A 27,771-nucleotide genomic window follows, 5' to 3' on the forward strand; every position below is an offset into this window, starting at 1 on the left:
AAGCAGAGTGTGCTTGGCGTGCATGCTGCACTTGCATTCTCTGGACTTTGTGTGGCTGTCATGGCCCATAAACAGGTAGGAACTAGTGTTAGGGACCACTCTATAGAGGCGACCTTGTCGTGGTGAGTGACTTATTACGCTTTGGCCAAAATGTACACCAATGCCTCATCCAGCATAGAGGCAGGGCAGAATGCTGGTTGCAGAGTGCTATTGCATTTGTATTTTGCATTTGTATATGTATTTCGCCATAGCGATGTGCACCTGCATATAGGGTTGTGCTGACTCAATCACCCACATTTTTTCTTTGTATTAAATTTTAGTTGCCAGATTTTTGACCATTCCTCTAGTTTTCCTAAATCCTTTTCCATTTGGTGTATCCCTCCAGGAACATCAACCCTGTTACAAATCTTTGTGTCATCAGCAAAAAGACTCACCTTACCATCGAGGCCTTTTGCAATTTTGCTGATAAAGATATTAAACAATATGGGTCCCAGAACAGATCCCTGAGGTACCCCACTGGTAACAAGACCATGGTCTGAATATACTCCATTGACTACAACCCTCTGTTGTCTGTCCCTCAGCCACTGCCTAATCCATTTAACAATATGGGAGTCCACGTACAGCCTTATTCTACATAATTAAAAAACGAATCTTTATTTCATGATGGAATAACCTTTGGATGGTAATATATTTTCCTCAAAAAGCATTTTATATTAAAAAAAAATCTGATTTAAATAAAAAAAATCCGATTTAACCCCTTAGGGACTTAGGACGTACCGGTACGCCATGTTTGCTGAGTCCTTAACTTTCCTAACTTTAAAACGTCATTTTTTTGGATCTCACAGGCCGGAAGCTGTATGAGTAATACACACAGTATTACTCATACAGCCAATGCATTCCAATACAGAAGTATTGGAATGCATTGTAAAGGGGATTAGACCCCCAAAAGTTCAAGTCCCAAAGTGGGACAAAAAATAAAGTGAATAAAAAAGTTGAAAATAAAAATCTGCCAAAAATTTGAAATTTTGCAATTGTATCTCTATTTTCCATTAATTCTTGTGGAACACCTAAAGGGTTAACGACGTTTGTAAAATCAGTTTTGAATACCTTGAGGGGTGTAGTTTCTTAGATGGGGTCACTTTTATGGAATTTCTACTCTAGGGGTGCATCAGGGGGGCTTCAAATGGGACATGGTGTCAAAAAAAACAGTCCAGCATAACCTGCCTTCCAAAAACTGTATGGCATTCCTTTCCTTCTGCGCCCTGCCGTGTGCCCGTACAGCGGTTTACGACCACATATGGGGTGTTTCTGTAAACTACAGAATCAGGGCCATAAATATTGAGTTTGGTTTGGCTGTTAACCCTTGCTTTGTAACTGGAAAAAAATTATTAAAATGGAAAATCTGCCAAAAAATTGAAATTTTGCAATTGTATCTCTATTTTCCATTAATTCTTGTGGAACACCTAAAGGGTTAACAAAGTTTGTATACCTTGAGGGGTGTAGTTCATAGAATGGGGTCCTTTTTGGGTGGTTTCTATTATATAAGCCTCACAAAGTGACTTCAGACCTGAACTGGTCCCTAAAAATTGGGTTTTTGAAAATTTCTGAAAAATTTAAAGATTTGCTTCTAAACTTCTAAGCCTTGTAATATCCCCAAAAAATAAAATATCATTCCCAAAATGATCCAAACATGAAGTAGACCTATGGCGAATATAAAGTAATAACTATTTTTGGAGGTATTACTATGTATTATAGAAGTAAAGAAATTGAAACTTGGAAATTTGCATTTTTTAATTTTTTTTTGGTAAATTTGGTATTAAAAATGAATTTTTAATACCAAATTGAATTTTTTTTTACTTCATTTTACCAGTGTCATAAAGTACAATATGTGACGAAAAAACTGTCTCAGAATGGCCTGTATAAGGGCTCTTTCACACTTGCGTTGTCCGGATCCGGCGTGTACTCCATTTGCCGGAATTACACGCCGGATCCGGAAAAACGCAAGTGAACTGAAAGCATTTGAAGACGAATCCGTCTTCAAAATGCGTTCAGTGTTACTATGGCACCCAGGACGCTATTAAAGTCCAGAGTTCTTAAGGGGTTAAATAAAAAAAAAATCTTTTTTTTTTTTTTTTTTTTTTTTTTTATCATTGATTTTTATCCACCCTGATATCCATATATGGAGTCAGTGCTTGGGGACACTCCAGTGTATTCAAATCTAATTTCTGAAAAGTCGGGATTTTAACTCCCAACGTTGTACATTAGAGGCAAGACCCTTATCCACTCAGCTATAAAGCTGAATGCTAAACTGTGTCAGAAAAACCTCTTAGAAATTTGTGATATAGTGAGTATTCCTATTCAGCAGAAGACTTATTTTATATTTTTGTGCAGGTTAACATCCTTGCCTCTAATGTACAAGGTTGGGAGTTCTAATCCTGGCAGAAACATTTCAGAAATAGAGATTAAATTTATATATTTTATATATTTTTTTGTCTACTTTCACACTGGCGTTTTGGCTTTCCGTTTGGGAGATCCATTCAGGGCTCTCACAAGCGGTCCAAAACGGATCAGTTTGCATTCTAATGCATTCTGAAGGGAAAAGGATCCGCTCAGAATGCATTAGTTAGAATCAGTTCAGTCTCCATTCCGATTTGGTGTCCGTCTGATGAAACTGAGCCAAACGGATCCGTTCTGGCACACAATGTAAGTCAATGGGGACGGATCCGTTTTCTCTGACACAATCTGGATCCATGACGGATCTGCACAAAACGCGAGTGTGAAAGTAGCCTTAGTAATTTAAAAAAATGTATGGCACAAAATGTGTAATTACAAAAAAGAAAAAGTGGTAAACTACTACTGATGTTTTTAGCCTTACTATATTTACATATATTCTAAATATATAATAATATATGTAAATATATTATGGCTAAGAACTTTATATATATATATATATATATATATATATATATACACAGTACAGACCAAAAGTTTGGACACACCTCATTCAAAGAGTTTTCTTTATTTTCATGACTATGAAAATTGTAGATTCACACTGAAGGCATCAAAACTATGAATTAACACATGTGGAATTATATACATAACAAACAAGTGTGAAACAACTGAAAATATGTAATATTCTAGGTTCTTCAAAGTAGCCACCTTTTGCTTTGATTACTGCTTTGCACACTCTTGGCATTCTCTTGATGAACTTCAAGAGGTAGTCCCCTGAAATGGTTTTCACTTCACAGGTGTGCCCTGTCAGGTTTAATAAGTGGGATTTCTTGCCTTATAAATGGGGTTGGGACCATCAGTGGCGTTGAGGAGAAGTCAGGTGGATACACAGCTGATAGTCCTACTGAATAGACTGTTAGAATTTGTATTATGGCAAGAAAAAAGCAGCTAAGTAAAGAAAAACGAGTGGCCATCATTACTTTAAGAAATGAAGGTCAGTCAGTCAGCCGAAAAATTGGTAAAACTTTGAAAGTAAGGGCTATTTGACCATGAAGGAGAGTGATGGGGTGCTGCGCCAGATGACCTGGCCTCCACAGTCACCGGACCTGAACCCAATCGAGTTTGGGGTGAGCTGGACCGCAGAGTGAAGGCAAAAGGGCCAACAAGTGCTAAGCATCTCTGGGAACTCCTTCAAGACTGTTGGAAGACCATTTCAGGAGACTACCTTTTGAAGCTCATCAAGAGAATGCCAAGAGTGTGCAAAGCAGTAATCAAAGCAAAAGGTGGCTACTTTGAAGAACCTAGAATATGACATATTTTCAGTTGTTTCACACTTGTTTGTTATGTATATAATTCCACATGTGTTAATTCATAGTTTTAATGCCTTCATAGTCATGAAAATAAAGAAAACTCTTTGAATGAGAAGGTGTGTCCAAACTTTTGGTCTGTACTGTGTATATATATATATATATAAATAAATGTTTCTGCCAGGATTCAAACTCCCCACCTTGTACATTAGAGGCAAGGACGTTAACCACTACACTATAGAGCTACATGTTAACCTGCACAGAAATATAAAATAACTCTTCTGCTGAATAGGAATACTCACTACATCAGAAACTACTATGAGGTTTTTCTGACACAGTTTAGCATTCAGCTTTATAGCTGAGTGGATAAGGTCCTTGTACAAGGGGTTGGGAGTTCAAATCCTGGCAGAAACTTTTCAACAAATAGATGCTAAATTACATTTAAATACACTGACTCGAGCATCACCGATCTGTTGTTTGGTCGCGCATGCTCGATCAACACTAGTGGCTATTCTCCCTGTTTGAGATATGTGTGTCCACTGCTCCATTTAACTCTATGGGACTGCCAGCGATAGCAGAATACAAGCGCTTGACTGTCTCCGGAAACTCCATACAGTTGATTGAAGTGGCATTGTGTATTCAAGACCGCCACTCCATTCACCAAGAGCAATGAAAAGAACCTACCCTAAAACATGCTAGGGATCGACCGATTATCGGTTTTACCAATATTATCGGCCGATATTCAGGATTTTGACAGTTATCTGTATCTGCATCTATTTTGCAGATATGACCGATAACGTATTGGGAACACAGAACGCGCTGCTCTCAGCACTCTCCGTGTTCCCTCAGCAGCACAGGGGAGAAGGAAGCAGTGTCTCCCTCCCACTGTGCTGCTGCTGCTGCTGCCGCCAGTTAGAGGAGAGAGGACAAGAGGAGGGGAGGGTGTGTGGCCACCGCTCCACCAATGAAGATAAGTCTTTCATTAATTCATATACAGGAGGCGGGAGCTGGCTGCAGAATCACATAGCCGGCTCCAGGCCTCTGAGCTGTAGCTGCGATCTGCGGTAGTTAACCCCTTAGGTGCCGCGGATCGCAGCTACCGCTCACAGAGGTCGGGAGCCGGCTATGTGATTATGAATTAATGAGAGATTTCTCTTCATTGGTGGCGCAGTGCGCCCCCCCCCCCCCCAAGCTCCCCAGTATTAATCATTGGTGGCGCAGTGCGCCCCCCACCCCCATCCCAGTATTAAAAGCGTTGGTGGTGCAGTGCGCGCCCCCAGTATTAATCATTGGTGGCAGTGGCCACAGGGTCCCCTCTCCCCTGCTCCTCCGATCGGAGCCCCAGCAGTGTAATCCTGGGGCTCCGATCGGTTACCATGGCAGCCAGGACGCTACTGAAGCCCTGGCTGCCATGATAAGCTCCATGCTGCTGTGTGCACAAAGCACAGAGCAGCAGGGACAGTGTGAGATCCTATTCACCCTGATAGAGATCTATCAGGGTGAATAGGACAAGGGTTCTGGTCCCTAAGGGGGCTAAAAGTTAGTAAAAAAATAAAATATTAAGTATAAATGAAAAAGAAAGATTTACCAAAAAAATAAAAATACACGTTAACAATAAACATATTAATTTTCAGCAGATTTGTGTAGGAAATTTTTTTTTTTTCAAAAATGAAAATTCCCAGAATATCGGTATAAATTATCGGCTATCGGCCTGAAAGTTCACAAATTATCGGTATCGGCCCTAAAAAATCAATATCGGTATACCAATTAAACCCACTCTATTATAAAATATAATATAGGCAAAATAATTTAAACCGAAATGCAGCTGACATCTTGCCAATGTCGATTATTTTGATTACTATTGATTATGCTCTACTCTGAGTATACAGCCCAGCACACTGTACAATACCTGTATCTATGTAAGCTCTGCACCTATGTGTACATGTAGGCTCTACCTCTATTACATAAAGTCTGTGCTGCTGTCTGCATGCATATACTCAGTGACTATATGTACATGTAGCCTTTACCTTTAGTATATAAAGGCTGTGCTGCAGTCTGCATGCATTTCCTCAGTAACTGTGTGTACATGTAGGCTCTACCTCTAGTACATAAAGGCTGTGCTGCTGTCTGCATGCATATCCTCAGTGTGTGTACAGGTAGGCTCTACTTCTAGTAGATACAGTACATAAAAGCTGCACTGCAGTCTGCATGCATATACTCTGTGACTGTGTTTACATGTAGGCTCTACCTCTAGCAAATAAAGGCTGTGCTGCAGTCTGCATGCATATACTCAGTGACTGTGTACACGTAGGTTCTACTTCTAGTACATACAGTACATAAAGGCTGTGCTGCCGTCTGCATATCCTCAGTAACTGTGTGTACATGTAGGCTCTACCTCCAGTACATACAGTACATGTACATAAAGGCTGCACTGCAGTCTGCATGCATATCCTCAGTGACTGTGTGTACATGTAGAATCCAATAAGTGATAACGGAGGCAGGTAAGTGGGTTTATATGTACACACTTGGGTGCACTGTGGATAATCATTGTATTGTGTAATCATGTAATTGGCCACGTCCGTATGTGGAGGTGTGGCTTACACTTTTTAAACAGGATCATTTGGGGATCACTTGGTGCTTGACAAAGGCTATGTAGTAGCCGAAACGTAGCAATCTTTTAAACACGTTTTGCATGTAAGCAGTTCCCAATAAAGGTATTTTTTCACCGGACATGCTGCCTCCGTTATCACTTATTGGATTCTACATTCAGGAGCCTCTATGGATCTAGGGCTCCAGGTAGGCTGCTGCATTCCGGATGACCGTAAGATCTGGCGAGTGCGACTCCATATTGTTATTTTTCTGTGTGTACATGTAGTCTTTACCTCTAGCACATAAAGGCTGTGCTGCACTCTGCATGCATATACTCATTGACTGTGTGTACATGTAGGCTCTACTTCTAGTACATACAGTACATAAAGGCTGTGCTGCAGTCTGCATGCATATCCTCAGTGACTGTGTGTACATGTAGGCTCTACCTCTTGTACATACAGTACATAAATGTTGTGCTGCAGTTTGCATGCATATACTCAGTGACTGTGTGTACACGTAGGCTCTACTTCTAGTACATACAGTACGTAAAGGCTGCGCTGCTGTCTGCATGCATATCGTTAGTGACTTTGTGTACTCGTAGGCTCTACCTCTAGTACATACAGCACATAAAGGCTGTACTGCAGTCTGCATGCATATACTCTGACTGTGTAGGCTCCGCAGCTCTCATGAAATATATGTATTGTAAGCTATGATCTGCTCTCCAGCAGAGTCTGCTTATCGAGCTGTGGTATTGAGCAGCGCTGGTTTCCCTTCCCTCACCCCCCACCCTCTGTCAACATTCCCTCAGATTTAATAGTTGAGCAATTGTATATACGACCCAACTGTGGGTGAACTATGAAGGGAAAAAAATAATCGTTTATTAATCATAACCAAGGCAAAATGTAAAATTAATCACAATTTTGGTTATAATCACCCAGCCCTAGTACTGGCCCTTGTCTATTTAATAGGGCCCATTCATAAACCTTGCTAAGCTTTGTGTGGTTTGAAATTGTACATCCTAGCGTTTACCTGGCACAGTATGTCTACAGGGGCACTTTAATCTTGGGTATTGTCATGTGTCAATCAGTTTTTACTTCTAAGTTCTATCTTTATTCATTTGTTATCTTTACCTCAGATTGAGCAGTTTGTTTATGCATCTCCTCATGATAATACATCTTGGGAAATGTTTGAAGAGATGATTAAGACTGCAGAAGAGTTTTACCAAGCAATGGGGATCCCATACCGCATTGTCAACATTGTATCAGGTATGCCCACCAAACTGCATATTTTATAGTTGTTAAAGCGCATATTTCAAATATTTTTGCTTTAACTGGGTTTTTCCACATTACTATGCAATGAATAGGGCATATTAATATACATGCAATAAAAATATTGTTGGGTTTTTATGTACATTGCATTTTCTTCTCTGGCAGTGCCTTCTGCTGTTTCTCCTGTGGCCATAATTCTGGTCAACCTTCTCCAGAGGTGGATTGACCTTTTTGACTATGTTTCTAAGCAAAGTGGTATTCCCATCTCCATAGAATATACCATCAATATCTGGTAGATGTAGGTGCCACCTCTGGGAACCTCACCTATGTGGGGGAGAACATACATTTTGAGGTGGCTGGTACATGCAGGTGAAGAATAAATTGAGAAGACGCTGTGGCTTCCCTGGTCCCATCCCTTCCTCTCACTTCTGGTGTAGTTATCTCATAGTGAAGTGGCCAAGACATAATTCATCCCCCCCCCCCCCCCCCCCCCCCCTCCCGTTTCTAAATTCATAGCAATACACTACCAGAAAATAAAAAAGAAACACCTGGAGAATTATTGAGCCGAGATTGACAAAGTACAGACTATTAGTGGTGCTTGGACAATTATCACACAACCAAGATAGTTCACCCTTTGTTTTGGGTTAGCAGGTTTACAGGAACTCCTTCCCAACATGCGCCGTACATGTGTAGAGTGACACCCAGGTCCCTGCTGTAACTGCTGGCATTGGAGATATCGCTGATGCCAGCAGTTTAAACCCTTAGATGTGCAGTCAATGCTGACCATCGCAGCAAAGAGGTTTACAGTGGGAGAGGACTCCCTCTCTTACTCTATCGGCTCTCCATAATACTATTGCGGGATGCCGGCGGTTGATATGGCGAAAGGAGGCCTTACAAAGGCCTGCAGGTCTGCCAGATACAGAGGGCTTGCGACAGGCAGGATCTCATAGGCGAAATGTCAGTGTAAAACGACCTGTTCTATAAAAAGATCTCATGAACTACCATGTCAGGTAAATAAATAAAAACGATGCCAGAACAGCCATGTTTTGGTTTCCTCACCTCCCTAAAACATAATATCAAGCAATCAAAAAGTCTTATGTACCCCAAAATGCTATCAATGAAAAAATCAGTTCATCCTGAAAAAAACGAGCTGTCACAAAACCATCGCCAGAGAAAAAAATATAGCTCTTTGAAAATGGTGACACAAAAACATTATTGTTTTTTTTGTTTTTTTAATGCTTTTATTGTGTAAAAGTAGTCAAACAGTAAAATTGTTATCTCTATAATTGTACAGACGAGCAGAAAAAAATTAATGTGTCAGTTTTCCAGGACGGTGTATGCCGTAAAAACCAAACCAAAAAAGCAATGGTAGAATTGCTGCCTTTTCTTTACCCTGTCTCCCAAAAAAGCTAAATAAAAAGCAATCAAAAAGCCATATGTACCCTAAAACAGTACCAATGATAATGGCAACTCATACCGCAAAAGATAAGCCCTCACACAGCTCAGTCAAGAAGAAAATTTAAAAAAAATGTTTGGTTCTCAGAAAATGACCAATCCTATCACAATCTGCGCTGCTAAAGCCAAAAGTTGGTCTTTCCCTTCTGTACCCTGCAGAGCACCTTAAAGGTAACCTGTCACCTCCTAAAAACATCCCAAGCTGGCAGCAGTACCTTAGAGTAGCCAGCAGCATGTTTGTAACGATCTTTTTCTTCCTGCAGGTAGTTAAGCAGAAGCTGTAAAAACGATCTTTAATCCCCTGCCCGGCGCGCTTTTCTAGTCAGGCTTGAAGTCACGGAGGCAGCGGCCTCCTTGCTTCAAGTCACGGTAACCACGCCCCCTTCCCTGCACCTTTGCGGTGAGTGACAGCTGGCAGTTCGGCAAAGCATAAACGCTGTCAATCACAGCAAAGGGGCAGGCAAGGGGGGCGTGGTTACCGTGACTTGAAGCAAGGAGGCTGCTGCCTCCGTGACTTCAAGCCTGACTAGAAAAGCGCGCCGGGCAGGGGATTAAAGATCGTTTTTACAGCTTCTGCTTAACTACCTGCAGGAAGAAAAGGATCGTTACAAACATGCTGCTGGCTACTCTAAGGTACTGCTGCCAGCTTGGGATGTTTTTAGGAGGTGACAGGTTACCTTTAAGGTGCTCTGCAAGGTACAGAAGGGAAAGACCAACTTTTGGCTTTAGCAGCGCAGATTGTGATAGGATTGGTCATTTTCTGAAAACCAAACATTTAATTTTTTTTTTCTTCTTGACTGAGCTCTGTGAGGGCTTATCTTTTGCGGTATGAGTTGCCATTATCATTGGTACTGTTTTAGGGTACATATGGCTTTTTGATTGCTTTTTATTTAGCTTTTTTTGGGAGACAGGGTAAAGAAAAAGGCAGCAATTCTACCATTGCTTTTTTGGTTTGGTTTTTACGGCGTACACCGTCCTGGAAAAATGACACGTTAATTATTTTCTGCTCGTAAAATGGGTAATTTTTGGGGTTTTTACACTGTACTAGTACCTCAGGGGCTCTGCAAATGTGGCATGGCACCCAAAAACCATTCCAGGGAAATCCGCTTTCCTTCTCTTATGAGCTCTGCTGTGTGCCTATACAGTAGTTTACAACCACATATTGGGTGTTGCCATATTTAAGAAAAAATGCATAACAAATTGTCTGTTTTTCCTCCTGTTACCTCATGTGAAAATAAAAAATCTGGTATAGCGAAGTGTTTATCAATTCTGTGAAACACCTGTGGAGTCAAAACATTCACTTCACTTCTCAATAAATTTCATAGGCGCTGTTGATTGGAAAATGGGTTCACTGTTTTGCCATTAAAATTGAAAATCTGCCAAAAAAATATGAAATTTTTACATTTCATCTCTAATTTTTCTTTAATTCCTGTAGAAAAGGATTTATTTGAGATTTTATTTCTTTCATCACATTCCCAGTGGGTCAGAAGTCTACATACACCAAGTTGACTGTGCCTTTAATTCATTCAATGACAGAGGTGTTTGGAGATTTTACACCACCGTTAACCAGGACAATTTTTGACATGTGCACAACATAAATGGGACATATTAAGCTGTGCAAAGCTCATATATACCACAAGTATATAAATGAAGAAGAGCTTGTGCTCTTAAAGAGTTTATCCAGTTTCTCAAATTCTCCCCCCTTCCCACACACACACACACACACACACACACTTACTTTGCGGGGCCCCTCACCAGTAATATACTTACCCCGCTGCTGCTTCTCCCTGCACACAGATGAAAACATCCGGTGTCGGCGGTGGAGGAGCAGCCAATGGCAGGCAGGGACGGAGACAAAGCCTCCCTAGCATCTTTGACCCCCTTCTACCCTGGGCCAGTTTTCACCTTTTCAGTCCTATTTTTGCAAATCTGATGTATCACTTTATGCGGTAATAACTTTGGAATGGTTTTACTTATCTAACCGATTCTTAGAATGTTTTTTCTCGTTAAACTTTGTATGCAATGTTAGAGGTAAACGTGGGTCAATATTTTTTTCCTTTTATAAAAAAAAAATTCTAAATATACAGAAGTTTTTGTCTACTTTTAAAACTTTTAGTAGTAATTCCTAAAAAAAAATGTCATTTTTTTTAGGACGATAGAGGGCTTAGAATTTTAGAAGCCGTTTTAAAAATTTTCATGAAAATCTCCGAAACAGTTTTTTTTTCAAGCACCAAATCAGTTATAAAGTGATTTTGAGGGACTTGCGTAATAGAAACCACCCATAAATGACCCAATTTTAGACTACGCCCCTCAACTTATTCAAAACTGTTACAAATTTTGTTAACCCTTGAGGTGTTCCACAAGAATTTAAAGGAAAATTTTGGTGAAATTTCACTTTTTTTCCAGAGCACCATATGTTTTTTGGAGGACAGATTTTGCTTAAATGGTTTTGGGGCACCATGTTATATTTGAAGAGAGCCTGAGGTACCCCTACAGTGAAAACCCCCAAAAAGTGACCGCATTTTGGAAACTACACCCCTCAAGAAATTTTGCAAGGGATGTACTGAGCACTTTTTCCCCACAGAAACACTTGGCTGCAGAAATAAAAAATTAAATTTCTTCCAATAAAATGTTGCTTTAGCTCCAAATTTTTCATTTTCACAAAGGGTAACAGGAGAAAAAGCACGTAATTTGTTACCAATTTTCTCCTGAATATGGCACCACCCCATATGTGGACGTAAACTGCTGTATGGGCACACCGCAGGGCTAGTTTGATGGTTTATACAGGGCTGAAGAGGCTCTGAGGTTAAAGGGGTTGTCCGGGTTCAGAGCTGAACCCGGACATACCTCCATTTTCACCCAGGCAGCCCCCCTGACAGGAGCATCGGAGCAGTTCAGTGTGCTCGGTGACGTCACTGGCACTGATGGGCTGGCTTTAGCGCTGTCCTAGCCAGTAAAACAGCTAGGGCAGTGCTAAGGCTGCCCATCAGAGCCGGTGACGTCACCGAGCACACTGCCGGGTGGCAGTTTCCGCCCGGCAGTGTGTTTTGATAGACAAAAGAGCCCTTGCCCTGCACGATCTAGCGCAGGGCAGTGGTGTGCATCAGAGTATGAGATGTTCCGATGCTAGCCTCAGGGATACTGCCGGGGTAAAAATAAGGGTATGTCCGGGTTCAGCTCTGAACCCGGACAACCCCTTTGAATAAGAATAAAAAAAAGTCCCCATTTTAGAAACCACACCCCACACAGTATGTACTGAGGGGTGTAATGAGCATTTTGACCCCAATAGGTGTTTTGAAAAAATGAATTCACAACAGATGATGCAAAGTGAAAATTGCAATTTTTCCACAGATATGGCAGTGCCCAGCTTCTGCCATCTGACACACACAATGCCCTTTAACGTGTTAGGCGGGTTGTACTGGGTACTGAAATGCCATCAATATGGGCATAAAGTGCTGTTTTGGGTATACTGCAGTGTTCAGAAGGAAAAGACCACCTTTTGGCTTTTGCAGTGTAGATTTTGATAGATTATGGGCACCATGTTGGTATTAAACAGCCTCTGGGCACCAGTACAACCATACGTTTATTTTTCTCTCAATGGAGCTATGGGAGGACTTATTTTTTTGTGGGATTGGTTCTATTTTGGGGAACATACAACTTTACGATTACTATATATTTTGCTTTTTGGGAAGCAGGGTAAAAGAAATTCTGCAATTCTGTCAACTTTTTTTTCCATCTTGCATAACAGAACAAGACGGAACGGTTATTTGTGCCCATAGAACTCTATTAGCACGGATCAAAACAGAATGGTTCTAAAGGGTTCAGTTTTGCATTCTGTTAAATTCTGTTTTAACCCTGTTATAACAGAATGGTCTAACGGAATAACGTGTGTGAGCGTGATCCTTCGTTCTGGACTTGCTGGAGCGCACGGCATTACTGATTTATAATGCTGTGTGTCTCTGCATGACCTTACTGCTACAGAATCATACTGACAGCTTTATGTCGCTATAATTCTGTAGAGGGAAGGTCATATAGCATTATAAATCATGATAATGCTGTGCTGCGAGTCCAGAACAGAGGATCACGCGCACACATGGAGCGCGATTCCCATAATAGACTCGCTTGTGTGAAACAGCTCTTAGGGCTTTTTCACACAAGCGTGTCCTTTGTGGGCAGCAAGGTGGCTCAGTGGTTAGCATTGGTTCCTTGCAGCGCTGATGTCCTAGGTTCGAATCTGACCAAGGACAACATGGAGTTTGTATGTTCTCCGTGTGTTTCCTCCGGGTACTCCGGTTTCCTCCCACACTCCAAAAACATACTGTTAGGGAACTTAGATTGTGAGCCCCATTGGGGACAGTTGGATGCTAATGTCTGTAAAGCACTGCGGAATATAGTAGCGCTATATAAGTGTATAAAATAAATAAACATTTCTGGACTTATCATGATTGATAATGCTGTGTGCCTCTGACTGACCTTTCTGTAACCGAATCATACTGACAGTTTTATGTCATTATCATTCTGTTACAGAAATGTCATGTGGAGTCACAGCATAATCAATCATGATAATGCCGTGCGCTGCCTAAGTCCAGAAATGCACGATCCCTCTCTCACATGGAGCATTATTCCTTCAAGGGACCTTTATAGTTTTCTGAAGTGTTTCTAAAGGTGTGTTTATTGAAGATACATACAGGAGCCTAATCTGTGTGTGTGTATAGTACATAGTAGGGCACATTTATTAAAGTGTTTTTACTCTAAACAATGCAGTTTTAGATAGTCTTATTTTTTTGCAGACAGTCTTATTTATTACAGAAATTGCGCCTATTTTGTAGGCTTATGCGCCATGTTCAACTATTTTGATTATTTATTTTTTTTGAATAAGGCTACATGCACACAACCGTATGTGTTTTGCAGTCCACAAATTTTAGATCCGCAAAAAAAAAACGGACATCCATATGCCATCCATTTTTTTTTAATTTTTTTTGCGGATCCATTGTAACAATGCCTAAAACGGATAAGAATAGGACATGTTCTATTTTTTTTTGCAGGGCTACGGAACGGACATACTGATGCGAACAGCACAGTGTTTTTTGCAGACCCATTGAAATGAATGGGTCCGCATCCTATCCGCAAAAAATAAAAACAGACATGGAAACAAACCACGTTCGTGTGCATGTAGCCTAATTCAGAAGTTTTCTTACCTTTGCAACGTTTTTCTGATCTAATTATGTGCAGAAGTAGCACAGTTAGGGTCCATTCACACATCCGTAAGTCTTTTGCGGATCCGCAAATTTCGGATCCTCAAAACACAGACACTGGCAATGTGCGATCCGCAATTTGCGGATCGCACATCGCCGACACTATAATAGAAAATGCCTTTTCTGGTCCGCAATTGCAGGCAAGAATAGGACGTTATATTTTTTTTCGGGAACCGAATTGCGGATACCGAAAATGCGGATCCCGGAAATGCGGATGCGGATCCCAGTAATGCGGATACCGGAAATGCGGATCCGCATCCGTTCCAGCCCCATTGAAAGTGAATAGGTCCGCACCCTTTGCAGAACAGATGCGGACCCAAATTACGGACGTGTGAATGGACCCTTAAAGGGGTTGTCCCACTTCATTAAATCTGTTTAACCCAATTTACTTTCCCCAATGAACATTTATTCCTATCTATGTCATTAAAAAAAATGCTTCAATCTTCTGCAAACAGCTTCTATTAGAAGCTGTTGTTTACCCTGGTGTCCCATGGATACGGCCGGCTTTTCGCCGGCCGCATCGTTTCGCCGCGCCTGCGCACTACAGGCAAAGAAATACTCGGCCGGCCTCTCCATTACATGAACGCGCACGACCGCGCATGCGCAGTATATCCACCGCGTCTTAGATAGAGCTGCGCATGCGCGGCCATCCGAACAGTTCGGGCGAGTCAGCGGAGTGAGCGGACGGACGTCGGAGGATACTGTAAGTATAATATCTAATGGCCCACTAATAGACCAACGATTATTGAACTCTGCAATAGAGGGGGTTCATAGTGAATTCAATGGGGGCATATTTATATATAGAACTTTGGTCAACTATATTATCTCTATTCACACTGGGGGCAACTATATCAATTTTATGCACAATGGGGGCAACTATATTATAACTATGGACACTGGGGGCAACTATATTTATTTTATGTACAATGGGGGCAACTATATTATATCTATTCACACTGGGGGCAACTATATCAATTTTATGCACAATGGGGGCAACTATATTATAACTATGGACACTGGGGGCAACTATATTTATTTTATGTACAATGGGGGCAACTATATTATATCTATGTAAACTGGGGGCAACTATATTATATCGATGGGCACTGGGGGCAACTATATTATAGCTATGGTCACTGGGGGCAACTATATTATAGCTATGGTCACTGGGGGCAACTATATTATAGCTATGGTCACTGGGGGCAACTATATTATAACTATGGACACTGGGGGCAACTATATTTATTTTATGTACAATGGGGGCAACTATATTATATCTATGGGCACTGGGGGCAACTATATTATATCTATGGGCACTGGGGGCAACTATATTATATCTATGTAAACTGGGGGCAACTATATTATATCTATGGGCACTGGGGGCAACTATATTATATCTATGTAAACTGGGGGCAACTATATTATATCGATGGGCACTGGGGGCAACTATATTATAGCTATGGTCACTGGGGGCAACTATATTATAACTATGGACACTGGGGGCAACTATATTTATTTTATGTACAATGGGGGCAACTATATTATATCTATGGGCACTGGGGGCAACTATATTATATCTATGGGCACTGGGGGCAACTATATTATATCTATGGGCACTGGGGGCAACTATATTATATCTATGGGCACTGGGGGCAACTATATTATATCTATGGGCACTGGGGGCAACTATATTATATCTATGGGCACTGGGGGCAACTATATTATATCTATGGTCACTGGGGGCAACTATATTATAACTATGGACACTGGGGGCAACTATATTTATTTTATGTACAATGGGGGCAACTATATTATATCTATGGGCACTGGGGGCAACTATATTATATCTATGGGCACTGGGGGCAACTATATTATATCTATGTAAACTGGGGGCAACTATATTATATCTATGGGCACTGGGGGCAACTATATTATATCTATGTAAACTGGGGGCAACTATATTATATCGATGGGCACTGAGGGCAACTATATTATAGCTATGGTCACTGGGGGCAACTATATTATAACTATGGACACTGGGGGCAACTATATTTATTTTATGTACAATGGGGGCAACTATATTATATCTATGTAAACTGGGGGCAACTATATTATATCTATGTAAACTGGGGGAAACTATATTATATCTATGTAAACTGGGGGCAACTATATTATATCTATGTAAACTGGGGGCAACTATATTATATCTATGGGCACTGGGGCAAACTATGAGTTTTATGCACAATGGGGGCAACTATATGAATTTTATGCACAATGGGGGCAACTTTATTATATCTATGGACACTGGGGGCAACTATATTATATGTATGTACACTGGGGGCAACTATATTATATCTATGTAAACTGGGGGCAACTATATTATATCGATGGGCACTGGGGGCAACTATATTATATCTATGGGCACTGGGGGCAACTATATTATATCTATGGGCACTGGGGGCAACTATATTATATCTATGGGCACTGGGGGCAACTATATTATATCTATGTAAACTGGGGCAACTATATTATATCTATGGGCACTGGGGGCAACTATATTATATCTATGTAAACTGGGGGCAACTATATTATATCTATGGGCACTGGGGGCAACTATATTATATCTATGTAAACTGGGGGCAACTATATTATATCGATGGGCACTGAGGGCAACTATATTATAGCTATGGTCACTGGGGGCAACTATATTATAACTATGGACACTGGGGGCAACTATATTTATTTTATGTACAATGGGGGCAACTATATTATAACTATGGACACTGGGGGCAACTATATTTATTTTATGTACAATGGGGGCAACTATATTATATCTATGGGCACTGGGGCAAACTATGAGTTTTATGCACAATGGGGGCAACTATATGAATTTTATGCACAATGGGGGCAACTTTATTATATCTATGGACACTGGGGGCAACTATATTATATGTATGCACACTGGGGGCAACTATATGAATTTTATGCACAATGGGGGCATTTATATTATATCTATGGACACTGGGGGCAACTATATTATATCTATGTAAACTGGGGGCAACTATATTATATCTATGTAAACTGGGGGCAACTATATTATATCTATGTAAACTGGGGGCAACTATATTATATCTATGGGCACTGGGGCAAACTATGAGTTTTATGCACAATGGGGGCAACTATATGAATTTTATGCACAATGGGGGCAACTTTATTATATCTATGGACACTGGGGGCAACTATATTATATGTATGCACACTGGGGGCAACTATATGAATTTTATGCACAATGGGGGCAACTATATTATATCTATGGACACTGGGGGCAACTATATTATATGTATGTACACTGGGGGCAACTATATTATGGGGGCGGATGGAGGAGGCACTTATGGGGGCGGATGGAGGAGGCACTTATGGGGGCGGATGGAGGAGGTACTTATGGGGGCAGATATGCAGGGATGTGTATGTGGCGGTTTAGAATCAATGCGGGTGAAATATAGAATCAGATGTAGCAGAGCTGAATAAGCGCTGTTCAGTCACAGTACTAATGGTGAAGGAAATAGACGGATTTAGCAGAGATGTGTATGTGGCGGTTTAGAATCAATGCTGGTGAAAGAGAAACAGATGAAGCAGAGCTGAATATGCGGCTGTTCTGACACAGTGCTGGTTGAATAGAAAAACAGATGTAGCAGCTCTGTATATGTGGCAGGTCAGCATCAATGCTGGCAAAAGAGAAACAGATGTAGTAGAGCTGAATATGCGGCTGTTCTGATACAGTGCTGTTTGAAGAGAGAAACAGATGTAGTAGAGCTGAATATGCGGCTGTTCTGATACAGTGCTGTTTGAAGAGAGAAACAGATGTAGTAGAGCTGAATATGCGGCTGTTCTGACACAGTGCTGTTTGAAGAGAGAAACAGATGTAGTAGAGCTGAATATGCGGGTGTTCTGACACAGTGCTGGTTGAAGAGATAAAAGGACAGATGTAGTAGAGCTGAATATGCAGCTGTTCTGATAGTGCTGTTTGAAGAGAGAAACAGATGTAGTAGAGCTGAATATGCGGCTGTTCTGACACAGTGCTGTTTGAAGAGAGAAACAGATGTAGTAGAGCTGAATATGCGGGTGTTCTGACACAGTGCTGTTTGAAGAGAGAAACAGATGTAGTGGAGCTGAATATGCGGGTGTTCTGACACAGTGCTGTTTGAAGAGAGAAACAGATGTAGTAGAGCTGAATATGCTGCTGTTCTGACACAGTGCTGGTTGAAGAGATAAAAGGACAGATGTAGCAGAGCTGAATATGCGGGTTTTCTGACACAGTGCTGTTTGAAGAGAGAAACAGATGTAGTAGAGCTGAATATGCTGCTGTTCTGACACAGTGCTGGTTGAAGAGATAAAAGGACAGATGTAGCAGAGCTGAATATGCGGGTGTTCTGACACAGTGCTGTTTGAAGAGAGAAACAGATGTAGTAGAGCTGAATATGCTGCTGTTCTGACACAGTGCTGGTTGAAGAGATAAACAGACAGATGTAGCAGAGCTGAATATGCGGGTGTTCTGACACAGTGCTGTTTGAAGAGAGAAACAGATGTAGTAGAGCTGAATATGCTGCTGTTCTGATACAGTGCTGGTTGAAGAGAGAAACAGACAGATGTAGCAGAGCTGTATATGCATCTATAAAGATACATAGTGTGAGGTTTATACACAACTGGAGTACAGCTATAATGGAAACAAATCTGCATCAGTGCTGGGGGGTGGGGGTCGGTCAAGCTTTTGGGCTAATGTATAATATGGAATTATAGTTTTTGATGCACAGAATGGTTTTGTAAAAGATCAGACAGAGATTTTATGTGTAAAACTGTACACTGAGCTCACTTCACATGGCTCTGAGTGACCATTCCCCTCACAGACACTGCAGACTGATGAGTCATACTCTTCACATGAACGAGCACGTAAGAACTCAGTGCTCAGTGTGATGTCATAAGGAGGTGTGGCCGGCCTTCACTCTAGCTGCCTAAGCCCGCCCAGCCTTAGCTGCAGAAAACCAGGAAGTACCAGCAGAGCTGGCTGCAGGTGAAGCTGATTTAGCAAAGTGGGAAAACCCCTTTAACATACATACTTTTTGAGTTCCCATATCTAGTTAACGCGTTATGACTGTGACTGGTAACTCTGCCATATCTGTCTTTTTTATTTTTTTTTGTCACAAGAACAGACATGCAACTTTTCTCCGCAAAAGTGTCTTTTTTCATCCAAAAATAAATTAAACCAATCTAACTGAATATAAACCTGCCTAACTCACAACTACCAAAGGTCAGACTAATAAAATATATGCCTGGTCTAATTCATTAACAGCTGGGTGACTTTTAATAAATGCTCAGCAAAAGAGAGACAGCCGAATTAAATACATCTGTCAATAATTTTATGGGCAAAAACAGGCAAGCTTGATAAATGTGCCCCTGTGTTGCTCTCCAGCTCTATCCAGGTCTCCATTAACTTATACCCTCTAATGACATTCTCTCAGTCTTTACAGGAAGTGTCAGCCTATGTGTGTTAGTGGTCAGTGTTAACCCCTTCAGGACCCTGGGATTTTCCATTTTGGCGTTTTTGTTTTTCACTCCCCGCCTTCCCATAGTCCTAACTTTTTATTTTTCCATTCACATAGCCTTATAAGGGCTTATTTTTTGCGGGACAAGTTGTACTTTCTAATGGCACCGGAAAAAATTCTAAATGGGGTAGAATTGGGAAAAAACGCAATTCTGATAAAGGTTTTAATTTTTTTTACACTGTACACTATGTGGTAAAATTGACTGTTATCTTCATTCTCCAGGTCCGTACGGTTCCAAATATACCACACTTGTATAACTTTTCTTGTGTTTTAATACTGAAAAAATAAAATTTCATAACCATATTCTGACCCCTATTTTTGTAGCTATGTGTACAGGGCTGTCTGAGGGCTCATTTTTTGCGGGACGATCTGTTCTTTTCAGATACCAATTTTAAGTGTGTGCGACTTTTTGATCACTTTTTATTAAAAAACTATTGGGTAGTTGAAGTGACCAAAAAATGGCAAATTGTCACACTGCGATGCCCATGATGTTTAATTTTTTTTATTGGTTAATTATATTTATTTTAAGGAAAGGGGGGTGATTTGAACTTTTATTTATTTTTATATTTGTGAAACCTTTTTTTAACTTTAACCTAACCTTGGGTGACAATAACTGGCAATCATTCGATTGCCCATAGTATTCAGTGATAGCTAAATAGCCATCATTGAAGACTTCATTTGCACTATATCAATACAAGGCTGCCAACTAGGGGCCTGTATTGATATATACATCTAATTGGCTTCGGTCAATTAGATCGAGGTAACCGGTCCCCCGATCTCAGCCGGGGAACGCTGTTACCGGACCAGAAGCGCGTGACTTCAGGTTCCGGTCTGCGCAGATGCCGTGGTCACATTTGACCGCGGCATCTGAAAGGTAAGATGTATGCGATCAGCCTTATGGCTGATCACATACATGTGCCGCGGGTCTCTGCTATTTAAAATAGCAGAGACCCCGCGGCTAAGGCGTCCGCTGCACACGCGAGCGGGCGCCATGTTTAGGGATCGGACCCATGACGTACAGCTACGTCATGGGTCCTTAAGGGGTTAAAGAGGACCTGTCGCCGCTCCTGACTTGCCTGTTTTAATAGCTTCATTCATTTCCCATGTAATAACAATTCAGGAGCATCTATTCTTATGGCTCTATGTTGTACCATTCATTTATTATTTCTACTTGAAGTTATGAATGAATTGCTAACAGACTGCAGTAAGGGTTCAGAGGGGAGGTAACAAGTTGGGGGTGTGTACCTGCACAGTCTGAAAATGACAGCACTGATTGGATAGCAGGTACACCCCCCCCCCCCCCAAACTTGTTACCTCCCCTCTGTACCCTTACTGCAGACTGCTAGCAATTCATTCATAACTTCTAGAATAAATAATAAAGGAATGGTACAACATACAAACATAAGAATAGATGTTCCTGAATTGTTATTACATGGGGAATGCATGGAGCTATTAAAACAGGAGTGGTGACAGGTCCTCCTTAAAATTTTAATCATAAAAGTTTTTTCCTATGTGGATAGTTAGATGCCTGAATTAAAAACATATTTATAATAAAACCCTTTAATATATTTAGGTGCTTTAAATCATGCAGCAAGTAAGAAGCTGGATTTAGAAGCCTGGTTTCCAGGGTCTGGTGCTTTCCGAGAGTTAGTGTCCTGTTCCAATTGTACTGACTATCAGGCTCGAAGGCTACGTATTCGTTATGGACAGACGAAAAAGATGATGGATAAGGTAATCTGTAGAAAAAAATGTCAGATTTGTGCCTGTGCTGTTGTATCATTAATTATTATTCTTCTGAAATCAGTCATTAAATTTTATATTTATACACTGTTTACTAAATAGGTTGACAACTGGGACGTAAAGGGGTATTCCGGTTGTTTGAAGTTATGCCCTATCCACAGGATAGGGGATAACTATTAGATAGATGGGGGTCCTAACTTTGGGACCCCCACCAATCACGAGAACAGGAGCCCTGTACCTCCTGCAACCACTCTGAAATGAACGGAGTGGCTGGTTGGGCATGTGCCCACTCCATTCATTTCTATGGCAGTTCTGGAGATAGCTGAGCGCTGTACTTGACCGGAACTCCCATAGAAATGAATGGAGTAGCCGTATGCATGCCTGAACGTCTACTCCATTCTTTTTAGGGGGGCTGCAGGGAGTACAGGGCCCCTGTTCTCATGATCGGTGGGGGTCCCAGCTGTATGACACCCACCAGCGCACATTTCCGACAGGCCCCTCCCTCTATTTCAGGGGGTCTCCACGGGGTACAGCCCTCGTTTTTTTGTGACTGGTGGGAATCCCAGCAGTAGGAACCTCACGATAAATTAGTTATCCCCTATGCTGTGGCTAGAGGATAACGTTTTCCTATCAGAATACTCCTTTAACCATAACAGTGTAAAAACAATCTGCTGCTTTTCAGTGTACTTTTTTCCCTCTTTTTAAGGTTTCCTTCACACCCTGAGGATTTTGTTGCAGAATTCAGTGAATTAAAAACAGTTCTATTAATTTGAATGGGGCTGCAAGCACATGGATTTTTGCAAGTGGCATTCAGTTGAATTGAGCGGATTTTCAGTCATGAAAAATTCTGGATCAATATCTGCAGTGTGTAAAGACACCCTAACTCGCCCGTTCTGAAGCTTTTTCTGTGGGTGGGCAGCAGCTTGTCACATTAGGTATCTGCGTCTTCCAGGAGTGTATTGCAATTTTGTAATCCCCTTCTATCTTCTTTCACTGGATAGAAAATACAGCCTAGTGCACAGCTCCAGCGATTCGTCTAATAAATAGCACAATAGTAATGCAATGCTTCCCCCCAACTTCCTTCTCCACTGTCTAGAGAGATAAATGGCTTTATTTGTGGTCTGTATCATTGGGGGATGCAGCAAAGATCTTGGGTTATAGGTGCTGCCACTAGGAGGCAGACAATAAGCAAAAAGTGTTTACTCCTCCCGCCAGCTATGCCCCTCCTGCGGCACTGAGATCATCAGTTTTAGCTCAGTGTCCATAGGAGGCAGACATCTGCTCTGCAGGGTCTGCTTTTTTATTTTTTTATTGAGATTATCACACACTGGGTCCAGGATGGAATTATTCCTCAGTTATCCAACTGTCATGCAGCAGGATGCCCCCTAACATCCATAGCATCAAAAAAAGGTGACGCGGAGACACCACCAAATCCTCCAGAGCATGCCAGCCATAGGTCTTCAATGCCCTTTCACCAGTCCTCCCCCACCAAAGGGGAGCCTGGAGGCTGAAGGACCTTGCTGGAATCAAGGCTGGACAAGCCACTACTTTTCTGGGAGCTGGAGTTAGGTGAGTATATTAGACCCCCCCTCCCTCCCGATCCATCCATGCATGTAACTCCTGGAGTTCGACTGTCCCCAGAAAGCCAATTGCCGCATATTGTCAGCACTAACTGCAGTGCCCCTTGCTTCCTTTTACACTACTTGCAGACTGGGACTCCTGTATCTCCCAGTCTGCACATTTCCGAGTGCCTCCCCCCTCCCGCAGCGCGTCTTATAGCAGTTTTTCTGCTCTATGTGCCCCTCCCAGGGGAAGGGTCTTCCTACAGCCCCATGCCAAGACATCCTCCTGGGATTGGCTCTGGCCTGGATATCTCCCTCCACCTCCGTTTTGGCTCCTCCTCCTCCTCTTTCTCCCTGCTTGGATGAAGGCACCGGCTCTGGCCTTCTCTTGGGATCCTCGGCTCTGCAAACGGGTAGGCTCTGCCCCTGGCGGCACATCTTCCTATCTATATCCCTCCTGCAGGCTCTTGTCTCAATTTATTAGGTAAAGGCCATTTACTCTAGGTCTGCTGTCCTCCAGGGACCCCCTCCTCTTCCCCCCTTGTCACCGTCATGTCCGACCCTAGAAGGGAAGCTCTCAGACAAGAGCCCACCATTGCTACACACTTTTCTTGCACTTGCCGTAGTACCAAATTTCAGTGTGGTCCACCTCGTCATAACTTAGACGCATCCTCCGGCAGGGGAGGAGGCACCAGTCTTAATAAATCTGCCCAAAACTGTACTGTACGTAAAAATCATAATATTATTATTGCAGGTATGTTGCAATAATAGTTAATTTAAAATGTCCTATTCATTGCAAAGTGATACTTTTTTTGGGATAACCCCTTTAAAGATTTGGCCTATTTTCTACCCTTTTATTTCTGTCAGCGTCAGTATTATTGTCTTATTGTATTATCTTTTTTTGTTTTTAATGAGTTTTATATTTTTAAATAGTAACATTTTTTGAGTACCTGCGACATCAATTTTTTGAGGGGGAAAAAAAACATTCTGCCATTGTGTTTATATTTTCTTGGTACCATATTTGATCTTTTTATTTTTTACAGGTTGAGTATGTGCATATGTTAAATGCCACAATGTGTGCTACAACACGGACCATCTGTGCAATTTTAGAGAATTATCAAACTAGCGAAGGAATTATTATACCTGAAATACTAAGAGATTTCATGCCTCCTGGTCAGTATTAGATATTATTACCCTTCTTGAAAATGTATGCTTTTCAATGTCTTGTTTTCCACCTCAATGGCATTTTCTACATGACATTCAAATTTTAGCTACTTTCTAATCTTATGGCTTAAATGGCAGTTTGTAGTCTGATTCTGAGCTCCAATCTGCAAAAAAACCTGGAACATCATGTGGCAAGTCTCATCGAAGGTGGACTCAAAGGGAATGTGTCAGACAACGACCTATTGTTAAAATCACGTTTTTATGCTAAACATATATTTATTTCATTTTTAGAATTTCTGGTGACTTTTTAAAAAATGTTTCATGTCTCCAGGGGCGTAGCTAGAAATGACTGGGCCCCATAGCAAAAAAAATTTATGGGCCAATGGATCTCCCACCCCCACATACCTCTCGGACCTTGCCGCCACATCCGCAGCTCCTCATGCACTTGCGACGGTTACGCGTAGGACTGAGCACAGACAGTTGGTCACTGGCAATGCATTTGTGCCAAATGTCTGTATTAAAGTAGGACTAGTCAGAACTGCCGCCTAGACTGAGCGACCACTCCAGGGGTCAAGTCCTGGGGAAAAAAGTGTGGCCACCCCGACCCCCCCCCCCCCCCCTTCAAAAAAAAAAAATATATATATATAATTTAGCAGAAAATTCAGTGCAACATAAAACATAAACAAAAACTGGAATTTGCGCTATATGTCTGTTCAGACCTAATTCGTCTCTTTCATATTATAAGCTCCCCTTATATATAATTTACTTACAGTTCTGAAGACTCAGGGGTGCTGGCTGGCTTTGCCTCAGGGGTGCTGGCTGGCTTTGCCTCAGGGGTGCTGGCTGGCTTTGCCTCAGGGGTGCTGGCTGGCTTGGCCTCAGGGGTGCTGGCTGGCTTGGCCGGGCAGAAGGAGTGTGGGAGACTGTGAGGCCTTTTTTTTCTCCAGGCTGCTCCGGAAAAAAAATAATTTCATTATACCTCAGGTCAGACCCCCAATGTTAATCAGACCTCAGCTAGCAGCCCTAATAAGATCCCCAATGTTAATAAGACCTCAGATAACACCTCCGCTCAGACCCCAATATGAATGACCCCCAATCAGACCTCAGATAAGAGCCCCATGCCTTATAGCAGCCCCCAGTAGCCTCTCCACCAACCCCCAGTAGCCTCTCACCAGTGGCCCCCCAGTGCCTCTCCATCAGCCCCCAGTGCGCCCTCCCCGGTATTAAAATCATTGGTGGGCAGTGCGCCCTCCCCTTTATTAAAATCATTGGTGGGCAGTGCACCCTCCCCTGTATTAAAATCATTGGTGGGCAGTGTGCCCTCCCCTGTATTAAAATCATTGGTGGGCAGTGTGCCCTCCCCTGTATTAAAATCATTGGTGGGCAGTGTGCCCTCCCCTGTATTAAAATCATTGGTGGGCAGTGTGCCCTCTACTGTATTATTATCATTGGTGGGCAGTGCGCCCCCCCCCCCCCCCCCCCCCCCCCCCCCCGTATTAAAATCATTGGTGGGCAGTGCTCCCCCCCCCCCTCCCCAGTATTAAAATCATTGGTGGGCAGTGCGCCCCCCCCCCGTATTAAAATCATTGGTGGGCAGTGCCCCCCCCCCCCTCCCCAGTATTAAAATCATTGGTGGGCAGTGCGCCCTCTTTTCCCCCCCTAAGCAGTTTCAATCGGAGTCCCAGCAGTGTAATGCTGGGGCTCCGATATCAGTTACCATGGACGCTACTGAAGTCCTGTCTGCCATGGTCAGTTAGTTAGCAGCATACTTACATGTGCTGTGGCCGCCCAACGCTCCTTGTAACTCGTCACAGGTCTGTGAGGCGCATTGCTTATGCTTATAGCAATGCACCGCACAGACCTGAGACAAGTTACAAGAAGAAGGAGCGTCGGGCGGCCACAGCGCATGTAAATATGCTGCTGACTAACTGACCATGGCAGCCAGGACTTTAGTAGCGTCCTGGCTGCCATGGTAACCGATCGGAGCCCCAGCATTACACTGCTAGGACTCCGATCGGAACTGCCGCTGCCACCACATGAATTTTATTTTATTTTTTTGTAGCCTCATAGCAGCCCCCAGTAGCCTCCCCACCAGCCCCCAGTATCTTTGCCCCCAGTGCCTCTCCACCAGCCCCCAGTAGCCTCTCCACCAGCCCCCAGTAGCCTCTCCACCAGCCCCCAGTAGCCTCTCCACCAGCCCCCAGTAGCCTCTCCACCAGCCCCCAGTAGCCTCTCCACCAGCCCCCAGTAGCCTCTCTACCAGCCCCCAGTAGCCTCTCCACCAGCCCCCAGTAGCCTCTCCACCAGCCCCCAGTGCGCCCTCCCCGGTATTAAAATCATTGGCGGCCAGTGCTCCCTCCCCCTCTCCCCTGTATTAAAATAATTGGTGGGCAGTGCGCTCCTCCCTCCCTGGTATTAAAATCATTTGTGGGCAGTGCGCCCTCCTCAACATTGGTGGCAGCGACAGTTCCAATCGGAGTCCCAGCAGTGTAATGCTGGGGCTCCGATCGGTTACCATGGCAGTCAGGACGCTACTGACAGTGCTCCAGACTAAAAAAAATACCTAGTAGCCATTGGCTCCTGAACTGAAAAATTTAGGAGCCAAATTAAATTTTTAGTTGCCAAATCGAAACCGAATAAAAATGTTGGTATTGTGACAATGCTACGCCGATCAGATCGGCGTAGGGTTGTTCCGATACCAAAATTTGGATTCGCTTTTGTCACCATAAAAAAGTATCGCGATACTCAATACCACGCAAAAAAAAATTAAAAAAATCGACAAAAAGAGCCGCGTGCATTTCGCATTTTATGAAACGTTCGGCCCATAATAGAACAGTCCTATCCTATTTTTTGTGGTGACAAGTTGACTAAAAAATGGCGAATGCTCACCGCATAGGAGATATTTTTTTATAATTTAATAGTTTGGACTTTTCGGACGCAGCGCTATGTAATATGTTTTTTATTGTTTATATATTTTATATGTAAAATTGGGAAAGGGGGGATTTAAACTTTATATTTTAGGTTACTTTCACACTAGCGTTTTTCATTTCCGGCATAGAGTTCCGTCACAGGGGCTCTATACCGGAAAAGAACTGATCAGTCATATCCCCATGCATTCTGAATGGAGAGCAATCCGTTCAGGATGCATCAGGACGTCTTCAGTTCAGTCATTTTGACTGATCAGGCAAAAGATAAAGCCGCAGCATGCTACGGTTTTATCTCCGGCGAAAAAAACTGAAGACTTGCATGAATTTTTCCCCATAGAAATGTATTAGTGCCAGATCCGGCATTCAAAATACCGGAATGCAGGATCCGTCCTTCCGGTCTGCGCATGTAAAAAGATACAAGACTGATCCGTCTGTCCGCATGACAAGCGGAGA

The 27,771-nt window shown here is 42.4% G+C and overlaps 1 protein-coding gene across 2 annotated transcripts in view; it reads left to right on the forward strand.

Annotated features, from left to right (window-relative positions):
• SARS1 (seryl-tRNA synthetase 1) overlaps nt 1–27,771 on the forward strand; it is a 161,888-nt gene that overhangs the window by 116,172 nt on the left and 17,945 nt on the right. The window contains exons 8-10 of one of the 2 annotated variants that reach the window (XM_040424133.1): nt 7,483–7,612; nt 21,499–21,656; nt 24,271–24,400. In XM_040424133.1, coding sequence (XP_040280067.1) covers nt 7,483–7,612; nt 21,499–21,656; nt 24,271–24,400 — 418 coding nt within the window. The remainder of the gene's footprint in view (nt 1–7,482; nt 7,613–21,498; nt 21,657–24,270; nt 24,401–27,771) is intronic. The other variant, XM_040424134.1, reaches the window with a different exon arrangement.

The sequence above is a fragment of the Bufo bufo genome, chromosome 3 (assembly GCF_905171765.1).
Source record: "Bufo bufo chromosome 3, aBufBuf1.1, whole genome shotgun sequence".
In the NCBI taxonomy this organism is placed as follows: Eukaryota; Metazoa; Chordata; class Amphibia; order Anura; family Bufonidae; genus Bufo; species Bufo bufo.